Consider the following 12,604-nt stretch of genomic DNA (forward strand, 5'->3'; position numbering starts at 1 on the left):
CACACACATGTGGAAATCCAATACTAATGACTAGAGGAAGATGAATCTGCATTCGGAAATAATGCAACTCCTTGACCGGAAGTTCAAATCTATATAGGGTCTACTCAACCCTTCACCCTTATGAGGGCAACAAACTGAGGACAACTGAAATAGAGAATAATAAACACCTGTCATTAGCACAACAAACACTTTGTCAACAAAAGTGTGTTTTAGACACAGAATGAAAGTTATGCTGTGTTCTGAGGGTGTCTTTGGAGGTCGTTATCTTAACAGTGTTCAGGGTGTCTGTTTAAAGGTCCACTGCTTGGATATGCTGTTTCCTGGGATGATTAGGGTGATGATCGTTTGTTTAGTTGAGTTGAGTTGATGCGATGTCCTATCTTTTTTATGGCGCACATATCGCTAACTTTACATTTATCTGTTGAGTGGTCGGTGAGTGGTCAGGAAGAGGCTTGAAGAATGTTTTGTCAGCTTTGAAGAAGACTTTGCTTCTCTTATGCAGTACTGTAGCCTGTCTCATGGGCCTTGGTGCAAGGAAGGAAATGGACTGCGAAATACAGGAATATTCAAGGTCCAGTGGGCCCCTCAGGCCTCTGGGCCCTGGTGCCACTGCATCTGCTGCACCAATGGAAGCCACGCCCCTGTTCCTATGGTAGTTGTGTAGAAAGTGACTTTAACTGTGGCAATGAGCTTTCTGCATATGGAGAGGAGACCTTCCAATTCTTTATCATTATCTCTGTAGTTGTATTCAACACCATTTCTTTAAAGGTTTACTGGTGACAAAAATGGCATTTAAATGTGTAAACTCCCTTTTGATGAACTCGATCTTGTACCATCTCACAGCCCCCTCCCATTAATGTGCAGCACTGACTTTCTGTCTCGTGAAGCTTCTGCTACACACCTACATACAAATGTGATGTCACTGAGTATAAGAGAGAGCACAGGGTCTCTCTCTTGTGAGTTGTATGTTACATCAATCAATCAAAGATTTGTAAAGCATGAGAGATCATGTATGAGGGTCTGAAGGTGCTGGAGTTGCTGCTTGCTTCGTGGTGGTCTGTTCATTCGAACAGCCAGGTCTTGAGTCCTTTCCTGAAACGCTGGCGCGATGGGGTGATCCTGAGGTGCAGGGAAAGGTTGTTCTAAGATTTGGCTGGCAGGTGTGAGAAGGACCATCCTCCTTTGTTGCTTCGGCAGATCCAGGGGGTGCCTGCGAGGAGGAGGGAGGCGGATCATAGACGTCTGGTTGGTTGGTGGAAGGTCAAGTGTTTGTTGATGTAAACTGGTCCTTCGTTGTGCAGAATTTTGAATGCGTGAGCCAACATCTTGAACTGGCATCTCTTCTCGATCATGAGCCAGTGGAGTTTCTTGAGGTGGGGTGTGATGTGAGTTCATCTGGGGAGGGTGAGGATGAGCCTGGCCGCTGTGTTTTGTATTGTCTGTAGTTTGTAGGAGATGTGTAGTGATTCCAATGTAAAGTGAAATTTCGTAGTCCATCCTGCTGGTGACGAGGGCCTGCATAATAGTCCTTCTGATGTTGACTGGGTACTACCTGAAGATCTTGTGGAGCATGTATAGGTTGTGGAAGCAGGTGGAAGAGACTGTGTTTCCCTGTTCCGTCATGGTAAGCTTGCCGTCCAAGATGATGCCGAGGTTATGGCCATGGTCTTCCGGGGCAGGGGATGGGCCAAGTTCAGCAGGCCACCATGTGTCGTTCTGTGGAGAGGTGCTGTTACCAAAGATGAGGGCTTCCGTCTTGTCTATGTTGAGCTTGAGACAGTTGTCCTTTGTCCGGTCGGCGACGTTTATCATACATCTGTGGACGTTAGCTGTGGTGGTGGAGGGGTCTTCTGACAGCAAGATGATGAGCTGGGTGTCATAGGCATAGAAGATGATGTTGAGTCCGTGTGATGTGATGGTGCTGGCCAGGGGAGTCATGTATGTGTTGAAAAGGGTGGGGCTGAGGGATGATCCTTGAACGATCCCACAGATGATCTTGGGTTCCAATGTGAATGGTGGGAGACTGATTCTCTGGGTTCTTCTGGTGAGGTATGACCCAATCCATTTCAGGGCGTCTCTCTGGATTCCGACATGGTGGAGTTTGCTGATCAAGATGTTATGGGAGGCGGTGTTGAAGGTGCATGACAGATCCAGAAGGATAAGGGCTGCAAGGAGGTCGAGGTGATGAAGGGGTTCAGAACCTTCTTGAGTTAGACACCAATTGTCTTGCTCCCGGAGTTGAAAATGTTGTGGGGACAGGGGTCCGTAGGTGCACCCGAGTGCACTGCGTTCATGTTGGATATAGTGGCTTGAGTTGTGAGGGGGGCCCAGTGGGTGATCAGGTGTTCAGGGTTTGTGCTTGTGGGTGAGAGCAGGCTGATGCTGTTGGTGGCGATGGGTTGGGGTTTGAAGTTTTTGAAAGTGCCAGAGATCTTGTCATGGAAGAAGTCTGCCAGAGTGTCACACAGTTCTTGGGAGGGTTGTACCTCCCAAGGTTGTAGGGTTGGAGAACTCCTTCATGATGGTGAAGAGCTCCTTGCTGCGGTTTCTGCTGTCTTTTATGAGGTCTGCTAGGACATCCTTCTTTGTTCCTTACAGGAGGCAGTGGTACTGGTTGAGTGCTATTTTGAAGGTTGTAAGGTCTCCTGTCTCTTTGCTGGTGCACCCTTTCCTCTCTTGTTGCCAACAGTTGTGTTTGGTGGATTGCCACTCTGGGGTGAACCAGCTGGCTCTTCTGGTAGGTCCTTTGGATTTGGCTGACTTGATGGGACGATTGTGTCAGAGCACTCCGTGATACACTGAGAGAGGTTCTTCACAGCCTGTTCTGGATTGGATGTTGTGTCTGAGAGTGGGAGTTGAGAGCCTTGTTCCACTGGCCTTCTGATATATTTTTCAGTTTCTGCGCATGGAGCTGGGGGGTAAGGTGCCATTGTTCGGGAGGTCCTGAGATAGTGAAGTGAATGGTGTAATGGTCAGTCCAGGCGAGCTGAGAGACGTGGGTGTACTTGACTCTATCCCTGGAAGTGAGGATGGGGTCAAGCATGTGTCGTGCAATATAGGTGAGGCTTGTGATAAGTTGTTTGAGACCGATGTTGCTCATACTTTCCAAGAGATTGGATATATTGGTGATGCGGGAGTTGTCAAGGTGGAAGTTAAAATCTTCTATGATGCCATGATGTTCAGAGTCGATGGCGATTGGGGTAATGAGGTCAGGTGTGGCTTTGCAGAGGCTGGGGTGTGGTCCTGGTGGTCTGTAGGCAGGGTGCCTCTAATGGTGCTTTTTTCGTCTGTGAGGAGTTGGAAGTTGAGATGCTCCATTATCAGGGTCGATTCTTCTGTGGAGGTGGTGCAGCTGATGGTGTCCTTGTAGATGATGGCAATTCCAAATCCTTGTTTGTTGGTTTGGTTCCGGTGAGTTGTCTTGTAGCCTTCCGTGGTGGTGATGGCGATGGCAATGTCCGTCGCAGAGGTGTGGTTCAGCCAGGTCTCTGTGAAGAAGATTTCTTAAGGGGTGAGGGTTGAACTAGAGTCCCAGATCTTAATGGTGTGTTTTCGGAGTGATTGTGCGTTGACTAGGATGCAATGGAGTTGTCCTATCACGGTCTCAGACAGCGAGGTAGGAGCAATCGTATTTGCGGTGTCTCCAGCATTGTTGATTGCTTCAGTGTCGCAAGGGAAGAGGCAGGGGTGACTGGTGAAAGGTCCTAGCATTGATCATGGAGACGTGATGCAGCAGTTCTTGTTGGGGCATCTGGGGTCCTGGACTCCGAACTCTATGGTGGAGTATCTTTGGATGGTAGGAGGGCCATGGTTCCTGGTGCTGGGCGCGGTCCAGGCATGGACTGGCACGGACAAGTTTGCCTTTGGTGTGCCAGCGGCGCATCTGCTGCATGGTCACACTGCAACCTCTATTAAGTAGGTCCTGGGAAGTGGGATGGTCACTGGGAGGCGGGGGGGAGGTGATCGGCAGGAAGAGGTGGGAGGAATGTCAGGATGTGCACAGGCAGTGCGGAAAACATTACACAAGTAAAAAAGGAACAAATAAAACAGGAACAAGCTATCAGTGAACAACTAAACAATAACAAAATCAAATTGGCAGATACTAGGCAACAACACAACAGTGACAGCAAGGGTAGTGGGCACAAGAATCTAGGGTATGCTCCTCAGGTCTGGCTGTTAATGTATTTGTGAGACAATCCAGAACTGAATAGACATTGGCTCTGAGCTGGGTAGTTGTTGACAGACTGTTGGCCGCCTGAAATTCTTGCAAGGGAAAGAAAGGTGTGACACTTTGGCCCTTTTCGCGTGATTTTTCCCATGAAGCATCCAATGCCGACTACAATCTAAAAGTTAACCGGAAGTGCTACATATTTTGATGGCATTTCCACGCAGAACACTAGGCTGTGCACCCCTCTACATCGATGACACCACACCTATGATCACAAAATCAGTACCCTAGGGGTAATGTTACTGCTACGGAGAATCACACTACATTGAGCAAGGTAATAGGATTTAATTACATTTCGAAAGGGCTTAAATTTATCTAAGGTGTAGAGACAATTTACTTTTATATAATTACAGTAAAATGGTTAGGTTATGTGCAATTAAATATGCAATTCAATAGTGCTATGGATTTAAAGTTACATTAATCTAAAATAACTAGGGCTTATAGTAAGAGTTTTATTTCAACTCTATGTAATGCAATTGATTTTAAGTTAACTTAAAAATAGGATTAATTTAATAAGTGTATTTAATTTAAACTAATTAAAAGGCTAGGGTTGTCATTACAATTAAGAAGCTAAATGAAGGTTATGAAGGTTACTAATTCAATTTAATTTAATATAATGTAATTTAATTTCATTTGTTTAACTGCAGTTAATTTAATTGAAATGAGATACATTAAAGATGATGTGACTTGGAAATTACTCAAGAATTATGGCTCTTGGAATGCCCACTGGGGCGATATGTACTCTTGAAGCAAGAACAAAACAAAGAAACAATTGGTGTAAACATAGTAATTTATTGATTGGGTGAAGAGTAGTACACAATGAGTATAGATGTAGATGATTTTTTTTCTGATATGTAATGGGCTATCTTATAGTTATTACTATTCAATAATTTCAGAATCTGAGATACCTACTCTATTTCAAAATGCCTGCCACATTAGCCCTCCATTGAGCACTGGTTAAAATAATTGTCTGTTATTTGTGTTTGTTGTGTCTATTTGGATGTGCATTTGGTATTTTCACTTTTTACTGTGAGCAAGGCAACACATTGGTGTGGATGCCTGTAATTCCCATTATTTTGTATTAAACAGCAATTTAGCATTGCCATGGAGTTTGGATTCTTCATTACGGCAAGAATATTTTGTGTAGATGAATAAGGGTTACCGAACCCGAATCGGACTGCCCAGTTACAGCCTCCGTACTCCAGACATTTTTGTTGCATATATATATATATATATATATATATATATACATTTATATTGCCTAGTGGTGGGCGTCACTAGGTAGTTGTAGTTAAGACCCAGTTTCTATAGAAAAAGCAGTTTTTTACTTGCCAATATCTTTGGTACCGGTTAACACATTGTCATGAAATTTTCCAAAACAATTCAACACTAATTTCAGCTGCTGTCTGTAAAGTTTTGGGGTGAACCATCAAGCAGGGGCTGAGAAAAAGGGGGGGGGGTAAAAAAGGTGCATTTCCCATGTTAATTCTCATACAGATTTTGGTCAGAAATAGCGCCCAAACCACAGGACCGAATTGCACCAAATTTGGCAGAAAGGTAGCTTGTGGTTCAGAAAGTGCCCTTTTTGTTATTTGGTGTAAATCCCTCCAGTAGTTTTTCAGTAATTAAAGAAAAAACTAATTTGTATATATAGGGACGCGAAGGATCTGCGAACCCTTCCGATCTCGTGCTGAGATCTCATTGGCTGACAACACTTCAAGCAGGAAGTGTTGGCAGCCAAGTCTTATATATATATATATATATATATATATATATATATATATATATATATATATATATATATATAATAATTATATGCTGTATCTCAGGATTGCCCAAAGAACAGTGTGCAGATTGGGGCAGGTGTCCTGGGAGAGGACCATATATATATATATATACATATATATATATATATATATATATATATATATATATATATATATATATATATATATATATATATATATATATATATATATAGTATATATATAAAAACTTGGGAGCTACCCAGAGTTCTCTCTTCTTCTTTTTTTATGCATCAAACTAACTCTGAAAGGTTATATATATATATATATATATATATATATATATATATATATATATATATATATATATATATATATATATATAAATATATATATATATATATAAATATATATATATATTCACTGAAAGAACCAAAGTTTACAGGGGCATTATAGTTAGGCTCTGAAATGACCTGCACAAAAGCATAGATATTCAGCAATTATAGTTAGTGCAGCCATCCCCCCAACACCACCCAATTCTGTGCTATGCATGGTGGGAGTTTGCTGCAGACCCTGCGGCCAACCACATAACTTCCTGTCCCCATGCTGCACACTGTCTTTGGACGTGCGCAGCAGGTGTTGGCCACAGGTACTGTCTCTCTGGGTGTGAGAATAGGTGTGAGAGAGGGTATCTCTAGGTGTGATAGTGGGTTTGAGGGTCTCTGTCTGGGTGTCGGGGTGGATGTGAGAGGGTCTATGTGGGTGTGAGACTAAGTGAGAGAGTAGGTGTGAGAGGGTGTCTCTGGGTGTGAGAGTGTCTCTATGAGTGGGTGTGTGAGTATCTTTGTGGGTCTGTGAGTGGGTGTGTGAGAGTCTGAATGGATCTGTGAGTGGGTGCATGAGTGTCTTAGTGGGAGTCAGTATGTGAGTCTCTGAGTAGGTCTGTGAGTGGGTGCATGGCTGTCTGAGTGGGTCTGTGAATGTATGTGTGAGTCTCTGAGAGGGTCTGTGAGTGCATGAGTCTCTGAGCGGATCCGTGAGTAGGTGTGTGAGTCTGTGAGTCAGTCTGTGAATGAGTGAATGAGTTTTTGAGTGGGTCGGTGAGAGCATGAGTCTCTGAGTGGGTCCGTGAGTGGGTGCATGAATGTCTGAGAGGGTCTGTGAGTGGGTGTGTGAATATCTGAGTGAATGCATAAGGTTCTGAGTGGATCTGTGAGTGGGTGTGTGAGTGTCTGTTTGGGTGTCACTAGCTGTGTCATTGACTCGACACAAAGGAACCTCACCTCCCCTTTTATCCAACAAGAGTCCACACCTTTGCACAAAATATCTACCCAAACTGAGCTCTTTCTGCCTCCTTGGGTAAATGTCCAGAATGAATTATACTACAGCTATGTAATGTAGCAAAGGGAAATGTCCCCAGTGACCTTGTATACATTTTGGCAACATGATTGTTTCTGTTGCGTCTTTCTCTAGGATTCTGTGGTAAAATGAATCCTCCTATAGCGAGGCCAACAAGACTACAAAGACTTAAATCTCCACCAAGTCAGGGTCCTTCCTCTTAGCCATATGTCACAAATGCTTCTTTAGTTTTGTGGAGATGTCCTCATATTCCTCAGCATCAAGAACTCGTCACCAAAATTGGCGGGAAACGCACTGGGGAGCCCTCTGCTAAGCTGTTCATCATCCTGGCAAAACGTGGGAAGACCTTTGTATACTACTAAGGTGGATGGTGCGAGGCCAACCAGGCGGAGCTTCCAGGAGATTTTCATATTTGCATACTCCTAGCAATTTAAAGGAAGAACCATGGACTCTAGGAAAGGGTGGCTGTGCGGACCCCCTCCCTGGGCCTATTTGGCCCCGGGAACCCCATCCCCATGCTAAACATGCAGCTCCCTGTGTGCAAGAGCAATAGTTTCATCTCTTTCCCTGCCTGCATCTCTTCAATTACAAATTAGAGCCAGATTTACAATGAACTGGTATAGCGTGGTGCTTTGCCCTTAGCAGCACCACGCCAGTTTGGAAATGCCAGGATACGGCACATTTACAATAATACGGTGCACCCCTGTTTTTACCCCTGAGCTAGCGTAATTGGCTGCGTAGTGGGGTAGATTGTTTTTGTGCAGGAAGGAACACCTTCTTGCACAAAAAAAAAAATTCTATGGCGATTTGCTCTTTCTATGTGTGCAGCAGAATGTAGCACACATAGAAAGAGCAAAAAACAAAGAGAAATTAAAGCATTTCTCCTCGTTGTGCCATGCTAACGCCACCCCTGGGGTGGTGTTAGATTTTGGCACTGCCTCACATTTACAAAATCTCATAAATCTGGGGCAGCGTCAAAATGCCATGGGTATTGCTGTGGAACTATTGGAACAAGAGTGATTAAAGAAGGAGATGTTGTGCAGGTTGAGACAGCAGAGAACTTTTTTTCATTATCAGATCGATCTAAGGACACAGATGACTCTAGCTCATCACCAGAGATAGACTCTAATGGGAGCTATACCACTTCAACTGCAGATCTAAACAAGACAGTTTGTGAAAAATCGTCGAAGAAAGCTGTGTCTGGGAAAACAGGCAAGGGGAAAGCAGAGAGAAAAAAGTCCACAAGAGGGACAAGAGGGATCCAAACTCTGATGGACCCCCCTCAAGCTCCACTATATGTCCCCCAGGATTTTCAGAGTATCCTTCCCTTGATCAAATTTATCGGACAATGATGCAACAGCATGAGCAAACCCAAAGGGACAGCAGGAAAGCCAGGATCGCTAATAAGCAGATTCAGGCTTCAGTCAGAAGAATTGCCAAGACCTGCTTGGCGATTGGTGAACGTATAACTGAGATTGAGACTTGCTCCAATGCTCTTGAATCTGATTTAGTGCTATTGTAGAACAATCTGCAATGTACGAGTCACAGATTCAGATATTCAGTGGAAGATGGAGGAATTTGAAAATCGGCAGCACTGCAATAACTTGCAGATTCTAGGAATTAAAGAAGGGGTGGAAGGCCAAGACATGTGGGTTTACATAGTAAAATTATTTAGAGGCGCCTTTCCTGAGCTAGAGAACTGGAATTGGGAGCTTGAGATACAGAGAGCCCATTGTTTTCCCCTTCTCCAGAAGAAACAAAGAGAGGAAACTACTGACAACCAGATGCAACCTAGGACAATTATTGTATATTTTTGCAACTACTTCCTGCGGCAGGCTGTGTTTGAGAAGGCCAGTCCTGACTCAAAGATACATTTTAATGGTATCTCTTTCTTTTCTCTGCCAGATTATTGTCATGCCACTGTGGAGAGACGTTGGTGACAGAGGCAATTGATCAATCCCTTTCAGGAGAAAGGGGCGGAAGCATATTTACTGAACCCTGCCCGTTTGAAGATTGTGCACAAAGGCGCTGTGCGGATGTTTTTTTCAGAGATTAAGGCTTGGAAAAGCTGATTTAAGCTAGGGATAATGGATTAGCGTCCGTCATTTATAGGGAATGAGGTGTGTTAGGAGGACAGGGCCTACTCCTGAGTGACTACATAGGCAGCTAATCAGGATTAAGGATTTAGGCCCATATTCATACTTTTTTTGAGGCACATTTGTGTCACTTTTTGACGCAAATGCCGCACAAACTTACAAAATACAATTATATTTTGTAAGTTTGTGCTGATTTTGCATCAAACAATGATGAAAATGTGGCACAAAAAAAGTATAAATATGGGCCTTGATGGGTTGTATATAGGTATGCCGGGAGTGGGGGGTCAACTATCGGTGGTCTTGCTGTCTCATTTAGTAGGATTGGGGGTTGGGTTAGGGTGGAAGCGGGTTGCCAGGGGTTCAGGGCAGGGAGTGAGCTCAGAGGGGTTGATCGGGTTAGTCAGGGGGGTGGGAGAGTGGTGGGGGCGCACAGAAAGTCAGTGGCTAAAATTTGGTGATTTCACACTAACGGGTGATGTGGAAAAGTTGTATATGTATTTTTGCTTGGGTGAAAGTATACACATTAATATAGTGCATGAAAACAGCTTGTGTATTGCTGCGTTAAACAACATTTGTGGGTTAACCTGTTCTGTGCCCAGGACGTAATGGTTGCGTCCTGAGGCACAGTGCTGCTGTGCCCAGGACGTAACCATTACGTCCTGGTCACAGAGCCTAGAGGGAGCGCTAGCGCTCCCTCTGTGGGTTTCCCCCCCACCCCCCCAAGTCAGGGATGGAAGGGGAAGCCCTTCCCCTTCTACCCCGACCCCCCTAACCCCCTCTGTGATATCAGCGCGCGAGCGCACGCTGATTAGTCACAGGGTCTCCCCCATCGCGCTGGAAGCAGAGCTTCCTGCCCGATTGAAAGAGAAATGCAAAGCATTTCTCTTTCAATCCCATGGGGGAGGCCCGGAGGGGCTTCAAAGGGAAGGAAATGTATTTCCTTCCCTTTGAAGTCTCTCCCAGGGTTTTAAAAGCCGGATTGCTTGCAATCCGGCTTTTGAAACCCCACTAGACACCAGGGATTTTTTTGTTTGAAAGTGACAAAAGGGAGCGACCCCTTGGGCAAGGGGGGGGTTTGGGAAGGCCTTTTCTGCCCCCAGGGGGGGCAGAAACCTCTAGGCACCAGGGATCATTTTTTTTCCTTTTTATGTTTTCTTTTTTTTTTAGGTGGGGAGCGACCCCTTAGGCAAGGGTCGCTCCCCTAGGGGGCAAATCATTTTTAGGCCATTTCTGCCCCCCTTGGGGGCAGATTGGCCTATGTTGATGAGGCCAATCTGCCCCCAAGGGGGGCAGAAACCATTAGACACCAGGGAGTTTTTTTTTGTTTGCGTGAATTTCACGCAAGGAGAGCGACCCCTTGGGCAAGGGTCGCTCCCAGGGGCGGCATTTTTTTGGGAAGGCCTTTTCTGCCCCCCCTGGGGGCAGATCGGCCTATTATTAGGCCGATATGCCCCCATGGGGGGCAGAAACCTCTAGGCACCAGGGATCATTTTTGTATTTTTGTTATGTTTTCTTTTTTTTTTAGGTGGGGAGCGTCCCCTTAGGCAAGTGTCGCTCCCCTAGGGGGCAAATTATATTTAGGCCATTTCTGCCCCCCTTGGGGGCAGATTGGCCTATTTTGATGAGGCCAATCTGCCCCCAAGGGGGGCAGAAGCTATTAGACACCAGGGATTTTTTTTTTTTTGGCGTAAATTTCATGCAAGGGGAGCGACCCCTTAGGCAAGGGTCGCTCCCTGGGGGGGGAATTATTTTAGGCCATTTCTGCCCCCGTGGGGGGTAGATCAGCCTATTTTGATTAGGCTGATCTGCCCTCAAGGGGGGCAGAAACCACTAGGCACCAGGGATTTTTTTGTTTTTTTTTGTTTTACAGATGGGGAGCGACCCTTTGGACAAGGGTCGCTCCCCTGGAGGGGCAAATTGTATTTAGGCCATTTCTGCCCGCTTTGGGGGCAGATCGGCCGATTTTAGGTCAATCTGCCCCCAAGGGGGGCAGAAACCACTAGGTTGCCAGGGATCTTTTTTTTGCGCCGTCACGCAAGGGGAGCGACCTTGTAGGCAAGGGTCGCTCCCCGGGGGGGTGGGGGGGCAAATTTATTTTAGGCCATTTCTGCCCCCCCGGGGGCAGATCGGCCTATTGGTATTAGGCCGATCTGCCCCCAGGGGGGGCAGAAACCTGTAGGCGCCAGGGCAAAAATTTTTTGGGTGTTTTTTTTTTTGTTTGTTTGTTTTTTTAGAGATGGGGAGCGACCCATCAGGCAAGGGTCGCCCCCCTGGGGGGCAAATTGTATTTAGACCATTTCTGCCCCCCTTGGAGGCAGATTGGTCGATTTTAGGTCAATCTGCCCCCAAGGGGGCAGAAACCACTAGGCACCGGGGATTTGTTTTTTGGCGCCAATGTCACGCAGGGGGAGCGACACCGTAGGCAAGGGTCGCTCCCGGTGGGGGGGGGGGGGGGTTGGGGGGGCTAATTTATTGTAGGCCATTTCTGCCCACCCCCTGGGGCCGGCTGAGCTAGAGGCCAAAATCCACAGGTAGGCACTTTGCAAAAAACACCTCTGTTTTCTGTGAAAAAATATGTTGTGTCCACGTTGTGTTTTGGTCCATTTCCTTTCGTGGGCGCTAGGCTTACCCACAGAAGTGAGGTACCATTTTTATCGAGATACTTAGGGGAACGCTGAGTGGAAGGAAATTTGTGGCTCCTCTCAGATTCCAGAACTTTCTGTCACCGAAATGAGAGGAAAAAGTGTTTTTTTAGCCAAATTTTGAGGTTTGCAAAGGATTCTGGGTAACAGAACCTGGTCAGAGCCCCACAAGTCACCCAATCTTGGATTCCCCTAGGTCTCTAGTTTTAAAAAATGCACAGGTTTGATAGGTTTCCCTAGGTGCCGGCTGAGCTAGAGGCCAAAATCTACAGGTAGGCACTTTGCAAAAAACACCTCTGTTTTCTTTCAAAAAATTGGATGTGTCCACATTGCGCTTTGGGGCATTTCCTGTCGCGGGCGCTAGGCCTACCCACAGAAGTGAGGTATCATTTTTATCGGGAGACTTGGGGGAACGCTGGGTGGAAGGACATTTGTGGCTCCTCTCAGGTTCCAGAACTTTCTGCCACAGAAATGTGAGGAACATGTGTTTTTTTAGCCAAATTTTGAGGTTTGCAAAGGATTCTGGGTAACAGA

General features: G+C 45.7%; 1 protein-coding gene across 1 annotated transcript in view; it reads left to right on the forward strand.

Moving 5' to 3' along the window:
• TAS1R1 (taste 1 receptor member 1) overlaps positions 1–12,604 on the forward strand; it is a 102,083-nt gene that overhangs the window by 53,987 nt on the left and 35,492 nt on the right. The window contains exon 6 of the mRNA XM_069242239.1: positions 1,302–1,404. Within this exon, the coding sequence (XP_069098340.1) occupies positions 1,302–1,404 (103 nt within the window). The remainder of the gene's footprint in view (positions 1–1,301; positions 1,405–12,604) is intronic.

The sequence above is a fragment of the Pleurodeles waltl genome, chromosome 6, assembly GCF_031143425.1.
Source record: "Pleurodeles waltl isolate 20211129_DDA chromosome 6, aPleWal1.hap1.20221129, whole genome shotgun sequence".
Taxonomy (NCBI): Eukaryota; Metazoa; Chordata; class Amphibia; order Caudata; family Salamandridae; genus Pleurodeles; species Pleurodeles waltl.